Genomic DNA, 7966 nt, shown 5'->3' on the forward strand with positions numbered 1-7966 from the left:
CGCTGTAAAATTTGTGTCTGTTCGGTCATCCTAGGGGAACGTGAGTCTTTCCGAAATTACCAGGGCTTCAGTATCATTTCCCCCGAAAATTTTAGATGCAATTTAACTTATTACAAAGGACAAAGGAAAGATTCCTCTTTCTGATTCCTCTTTCTATCTCATTTTTCAATCCGAAAATTTTAAGTTTTTCTTTATTCGTTGAAAAATAACCTATAACATGAGGAGTAAAATGTGAAAAATTAAATTTCAGAAAATCGTAGGAAATTTATTAGATGAGCTTCGAAAATTTTACATAAATGGAACGGTCGTGTATCTAGAATCTTTTTAGCCGTCCTCAAGCAAAAGAAAATTCTAGGCAATATTTGCGTATCCGAACAGATATTTTACAGAACACAGTCATTGCGTGCCCCTGATTTGAATAGTCACACCATAGTATCTCATCCACAGATCCAAAAGTTAGAACCACCTTGTACAGCATAATAAACAGTACCACAGGAAAGTACTGCTCAGTAGCTTTCATTTGAATGGTCACACCATAGGATTTCATCCAAGGATTCAAAAGTTAGAACCACCTTGTACAGCATAATAAACAGAACCCCAGGAAAGTACTGCTCAGTAGCTTTCATTTGAATGGTCATACAATAGGATTTCAAACAAAGACTCAAAAGTTAGAACCACCTTGTGCAGACTAATAGAAAAAAGTACCACAGGAAAGTACTGCTTAGCAACTTTCATTTGAACAGAGAAATACATCTTCGAAAAATCGAACCACCTTGTAAATTGTTAGAACTGAACCTAAATTGCTTGATTGGAGTACAGTCTGTGCGTCCATTTAAAACTTTGACAACAAGTGCGTATTATATTTCAGTCTTTTCAATAGAATTTAAGAAAATAGGAGTAGAGGACGTAACCTTATCTTTGAAGACAGATGGTTCTTTAATATATTTTTCAACTATTACTACGCTAGTTTCTGTGAATGTCTGAAAAACGTGATGTGAAAGATAAAGTTGTCGATTACACAGGAAACTCAGTCAAGGAAAGCCTGACGGAAAAAAAGTACAGATTTCCACTAAAAACAGGCTAGAAATGAAGGCCGACGGATTACTACAGTCACAGCTGGCATATAAGCAGCGAGAACTAATACTTGAAACTGTCGAGAAATGCTAAATTTCCTGTTTTATGTTAGGCCGTACCTGGCATTTGTAGTTCTTAAACTTTTGAAGAGGTAAACTGGTCTATTCTGTATGTACCCTGGGTGCCAGAGGGTTTGTTTTCCTGTTGTTTGCGGCGAATTTTTTTCTCGCTTGTCACGATCGTGGCTTCGCCGCTCAATTTTCGCGGCAAACAACAGGAAAAAAAACCCTCTGGCCCCCAGGGTATTCTGTATGTGTTATGACTATAAGTAGGCATGTTTGCTCCCAGTTTGTTTCCATGGTTACATACCTCAATTCAATTCGATCTCTCACGTTTGTAAGTTCAGTGAATCATGTTTCAGATAACTAGTTTTAAAGCCGTTCAATTGACATTCAAGAGAGTTGAATGTTCGTTTTGGGCCAAAAATTAAGGTGTTAAAATATTTCATACGATCACAGTTTTGCATAACGTAGTATTCTCAAATACACCTGTTCCGCTACTTAGTTTTAGTTTAAGGTGGCCCGTTCCTATTTATATGCGTGTTGATTATGTTTTGATTCGCGTTTTTCAGAATGAAAGATTCAACCATTTCTACGACTTTTTGCATCCTTAATAAATAATGATGGACCTTTAAGGAAATGTTATTTATTTTCTTATAGGTATAAAAACTTTTATATTTAAAACCTCATTTTTACGAAAAATGAAAATAACTTCGAAATCCCACGACAGATTTTTCCCTAACTTCAGCATATAAGCCTCAGAGCTCTCTAGTTTTATGTCTGCAAGTTTGAAGGCAATACGCTCTTCTCACATATGGTAATATGCCCGTCTAACCTCGTTTACGGGTAAAAATTCTTTTGAAATTCAAATACGAAAACGTCGTCTGATTAGCATTTCAAAGGACTTTTTACTCAAAAACGAGGTTAGACGGGCATATTACCATACGTGAGAAGAGCGTATCGTGACCGTAGAAATCGCTCCACAAAATGTTGGTCAAAATCACATGCTATCACATGCTCACGAGCAGTATGCCACTTGGGGATAATAGTTATCATTTACATATGGAAATCTATTTCCTATAAATTGGTAATTTATGGCGATTTCACCTTTGCACAATATACGTTTAAAGATGGTAAACGTTGCAGTGCACTGTTAGACGTTTTTGAGAGAAGGACATGAATGAGGAAAAGTTAAGTGAACCAGGACAAAAGGAAGGTAAACCTGATGAAAGCAATTTGAACAATTTAATAAATACAAATTTTACCAGCCCGAATGATAGCAGAGAACAAGGTAAGTGGTCGGTTTCAGCCACGTTTTGAGCTGTCAATGCTTAGTTTTTTTCTTGCTCAAACTGCCTCATGGGCTATATTTTTGATTGGCTCTTTTTTATTCTGAAACTAATTACAAGCGAAGGAGAGGCTCCAGTAAGAAAATCATTTGGGGAGTGTATGAAAATATTGAAAGGTAAGCGAAGAGAAAAAAATAAGCGTCATCCACCTATAAAAAGGAAAGTACCAGTTGAGTACCCTTGCCCTTCTTTATCTCCTACTATAACAAGAAGCCAAAGCGTAAGCCACGCATTAGAATCGGCTAATACACGGTACCGTATAGTTAACTGGGGATATTAATCAGAACAACTGGATAAATGTGCAAATGTGGTGTGGTGTGGTGTGGGTCCCCTGAACTCGAAAAAAAACGACGAACGAGAGGCAAGCTGGCTTGGGGTACTTGACAAGGATAAGATGTGATTACTGTCAGGAAACAAATGTCGTTCGCACCGATGAAGTTCATACTGAGATGAACCAACGAGGGCAAAAACGCTTCAAACTGAACGAGCGCTGTGTTCTTGGTACCTTTCATTCTGGGAATGGAATCAGACGCAGCTGGAACATCTTCTTTCATCATTGTAGTGTTAAAATATATGCATACTGTGTTTGTTAAGCTACATGCAAACGGACGCAACAACCCCCAACAATGTTGCGTTCGGGTGTTTGCACGGGGCTTTAGGTTAAAGGAACCACTGACTCGTCCCCAGTCTTCTCTATTTGGTTCGCACGCGCGACCGAAGGGAGCGCGACGGGTGATACGAAGGAGGAAAACAAAAGGGAGAAAGTCTCTCTTCTTTCCTCCTTCCCAGCACCCCTCGCACTCCCCTTGAGTGCGCCTCTCTCGTTAATATTAATAGCAGACTGAGAGACGACTGGGGACGAGTCAGAAGCAACCACGCTCTAATGCGTGCTCCGTCAATAAGCTACCACCCCCTGGCTTGGCTAGACTAGCAATGTGCGTCCCCCCTCCCGCTAATTCTTAAATTATATGGATATCTTTCTCTCTCTTTTAAACTTTAACTCTCTCTGTTAAACTACACTTGCTTCAATGGGCCATTTCCGAGTAGTCTTGAGCCTCTGTTTCAAAGCGAGGCTAAGTGCAAAGCCGTTGAGATGAAAATCATTTTTATTCTCATGCACATAAAACTCTTTAGATTTTGCACATAGCCTCGTTTTGAAGTGAGAGTTGTAGAGACTCTTAAATGGCCTACTGCTGGCTTGTTTTTGACGTCATCAAATTTTAAAGTAAAAATTTTCCGTTTCTTTAGAGTTATTTGTTTTATCAGACATTAGAACTACTCAAGATTATTTATCTCTTCAAAAATTTTCAGTTTCATCATTTTGCAAGCCTTGTACTTTAGGAGACGATTTGCACGCTAGAGTGCGAGCAGTCTCTCTTTTTCTTCAGATTTTGTAAGGGGAGTGCACGTGCGCGCGAGCGTTGCGAGAAACGAAGGCGGCAGCCCCGCGCCTTCAGTCACGCGCGTGATCAATTGCGTGTCTCGGGCGTTTTGCTCGACGGACCAAGAAAAAAGAGAGACCGCTTGTAGTCTATTTATACGCTGGCACTCCTAAACTTTCGACGGGGTACGTTCTACCCATTGTTATTCACATCAGTGAACCGGTGATACCATAATTGAGAATCAGTTAGTATTTAATAAGACAAGACTTATCTATTTACAACATATGAGCCACACTATTCCTGTCAATAACAGATTTATGATAAAGTAAAAGCAAAATCGTTTCTTGCGGGACAAAGCCAGTCATCCCGAGCGGGCAAGATCGGGAACTATCTTGCTCGCTCAGGTAGCCAATCAGAATTAAGGATTCGCCTCGTCTTGCTCGTTTGTAACCTGAGTTGCAGCCGGACTTGTCACTCGAGACTCGATATTTTTGACTGTCTACGACTGAGACTAGGTTGTTTGCGGATTATAATAAAAACACAGTAACTTGAAATTACAAAAATGTTAGGGCATTTTTCTGCAATAATCATTTATACAAAGGGCTACACTACAGGGCTTCCCAGAAAATAGAAATCATTTTTTCAATCGCTTCAGGTAAGCTTGTATCGGTGAAGAGCTTTCATCCCTATCCAAGCCAGCGGTAAATACCTACATCCCTCTCGTTAAATATATAATATACAGTACGAAGCACTTTTGATGGGTGTAGTGTTCATATAGAGTGTTTTCACTCACGTGGCCAGCATATATGCAAATTCATTGGAACAAAAGAAAGCGTTTACATAAGAAAAGAGTTCAACTCCCAGAGGACTGGTTTGGGACACCAACATTGGCGCCGCTTCATTGTTTTGGGACACCAATATGGCCGCCGTGACGTCATGTGAAAAGTTGGTTTTAGTACGACATCTCCGGCCTTGTCAGCGGGACTTGGGACTTGGAGGACTTACTTTCAGGTAAGTGACTAAATAAATCAATTAAACAGTTTGACACTAAGACAGGAAATGAATTGAAGCGAGTTCCATAATCAGTTAAAAGTTGAACACGGAGCTTCAACTTGTAATCTGTCTTCCTTCTCCATTTCTTCTTTACACTGTCAACTGGATTCACTGGTTCATACCATCAGGGGCAAGCTATAGAAATAATCGAGTAAAGAAAAGTAAGATTTCCTTATTTAATTTTTTAAATTGGTCTTTTTTATGAGTTGTTAGATTACAGTGTGCACCCACTGCCCGTTGCCCGGGTGATATAGCTGTGCGCATGTCCGAAAGGATCACGGCCTCTGGGAACGAGATTGTTCTTTTCTTTTTAACATTGATTATGTCATGTGCGCATGGGCATTCGGTTGCCAAACAACGAAAACTACGTAACAAGTCGCAGAAAGCAGCCTCACCAGCCTGTGTAACGCAAGAAACTTTCTGCAACCGTCACAGCAACTTGAGTAAATTGAAGATTTGCGGTAGTCAAACGTTTCTCATATTCCGAATTAATTTTTTGCTGACAAATTCAGGAGAAATAACTTACCTAACACTAAGAAAAAGAGCGGACAAAACAAGCCAGAAATGAAGAAACATTCCTGTAGAATAAACAACACATATATTTAGTGAAACATATCAAAAAAGTACGTTTTCTTAAATTTTATCTGTACTGCAAATGAATTCTGTGACTTGCCTGCGCTATGGAAAACTTGCGAAAAATCAACCAGGCTCGGCATTATGAACGTCATTTCTCTTGCAAAGGAGATCTCGTTTATTTGACCGAAATATGATTTTTTGGTGAATATTTTTTTCGCTTGGTCACCTTTTCAGCGGAATGAAACGGTTAAGCTACAAATACTCACCGGCCGCTGAATCAGGAGGACATACAGTCTCACAATCCTGGACCACTTTATCGAACCCCACGACAATCTGACTGTAGTTTCTCTTGACATCGTCACAGATAAAATGTTTATCCCGTAGCACAACATAGTCGCATTTTGTGGCGTTGAAGTTTGCTGCATTGCAATCTTGATCGATGCCGGTTCCTTTTATTTTGCATTGCAATGTAACAGTTACAGTGCCACCGATCCCACTGCAGGACTGGCTGCAATCTGCGGATGCCAACGTTGTTATGGAATCTGTGCTGAGGGTAACTGTTGACGGATTAAAATGATACATTAGGTCCTGTGTCGACTACTCAACAAAGTTTTATACGGAAAGCTTCCACCCCTCCCCCGGAGAGGTACTCCCCCTATATAAGCCATACAGGTATGTGCGGCCCCATAGGGAAGGGTTTTTGCGCCGTTTTGGTCTGGAATCGGGTATGGTTTTCAAGGTGTTCCTGTTTTAATCTAAGTAGTGATGACATAATTTCTTAAAGGCCAGGTCTGAGAATGGGTATGGATTTTAGAGGCCAGGTCTGAAAATGAGTGTGAAAGATGACATTTTTTGGTCTGAAATAGGGTCAGGATTTGGAGAACTGGGCGGAAATTCTATGGTCCATAATTACTATAACACTTATTTTTTTACGAAAAACCAAAAACGAAACAACCGGTACTGCGTGACATGTTACGTCATTTCCATGGCCTATACTCTCATAGACCATAGCTCTCGACCAATCAGCGCGCGAGGATACGCTCAGTTATTGTAAAAAGTATTTTGGTTATAGATAAAGCAATAGGTTATGACTATAACACAGATTTGACCTTAAACAGCAATATCCTGAGAGCCCCTTAAAACTCAGATCGATATTTACCATTTACAATGGGCATAGCTGAGGTCTGATTGATGGAAGGTACGGCTGTTATCGATGAATTTGTCATTGCAGTGGAAGACGCAATCGGTTCCGTTGGTGATACTGTAGCTGAAAGCGAGGCTCCTCCCGCGGTGGATGTCGTGTTTCCAGTCATAGCTGATGCTGTTGTCACCGTCATAGGTTCTGTGGTTGAATACGATGACAGCGTGGATATGGAAAGGATTGCTGATAACGGCGCGGACGTAGAAGACGTTGTTGACAGCGTGAACGTGGACGCGGAAAGCGTTCTTGACAGAGTGGAGGTTGAAAGAGTTGTTGATGATGGAGAGGTTAAAGTAGAGGTTGGCGGCGTTGATATGGAGAGCGTTGTCGACGGCGTGGAAGCGGAGAGTGTTGTTGTTGATGATGATGTTGACATTGAGTTTGGTGCAGCTGAAGATGGTGATGATGATGGTGATGAAATTGATGACGATGATGGAGAGGAGGATGGTGATGTTGATGCTGAAACTGATGCCAATGTTGATGTAGATGCTGCTGATGTCGATATTGATACTGGTGCTGATGTCGATATTGCTGCTAATGTTGATGCTGACATTGCTGCTGACGTTGATATTGATACTGATATTGACGCTGATGTTGATGCTGATGACGACAACGATGGCGGCAATGACACTGACGACGAAGCAGAAGCAGACAGAGATGATGACGAAGATGTAGATGCAGAAGCTGATGACGATGTCGAAACAGATGAAGACGAGGATGATGAAGAAGATCCTGGGTAGATCCAATGAATTAACAGAAGAAGACATACCACTCGATAAGCTGCCATCATCTTTTCACGGTAGAAAGATAATACAAAACAGAGTTAATAGAGTAATCTCATATTCTATAATAAACAACATATTTTTCGAGTTTTAAGGGGTTAAAAATACGTTTGCAGACATGATTTCAATTAGTTTCAGAAAGAAGAGTAAAAAGAAACAAATTTCTTTTGACAAAAAGAACAGAATAGCATGGTGTAAAAGAGGTTATTTAGGAAAATTCTCAATCAAGGATGCAAAAAATATAGCTGATTCCTTTAAAATTCAGGCACTGTGCACTTATCACTATGGTGTGTAATTTTTGCCGCAGAATTAACACGTCACCAAACAGTACTACAGAAACGTATTGCTCAGTGGCATTAGTTTCGTTTCAGGGTCAATGCATAAGTTTTAAACACCAGAATAAAGCGCAAGACGCACCCTGTACTAAAATAACCGCAACGCACCTCAGAAAAGTACTGCTTTACTGAACAGGGAAATGCATCTTCGAAAA

The 7966-nt window shown here is 40.3% G+C and overlaps 1 protein-coding gene across 1 annotated transcript; it reads right to left on the reverse strand.

Annotated features, from left to right (window-relative positions):
- Positions 1-4805: 4805 nt before the first annotated feature.
- On the reverse strand, positions 4806-7265 carry LOC140924999 (uncharacterized; the record flags this gene model as incomplete). Its single annotated transcript, XM_073374961.1, has 4 exons — positions 4806-5052; positions 5444-5495; positions 5760-6050; positions 6653-7265. Coding segments are annotated over 4 exons (975 nt in total), but the record flags the coding sequence as incomplete, so codon positions are not given.
- Positions 7266-7966: the final 701 nt, after the last annotated feature.

The sequence above is a fragment of the Porites lutea genome, chromosome 14 (genome assembly GCF_958299795.1).
Source record: "Porites lutea chromosome 14, jaPorLute2.1, whole genome shotgun sequence".
NCBI lineage: Eukaryota > Metazoa > Cnidaria > Anthozoa > Scleractinia > Poritidae > Porites > Porites lutea.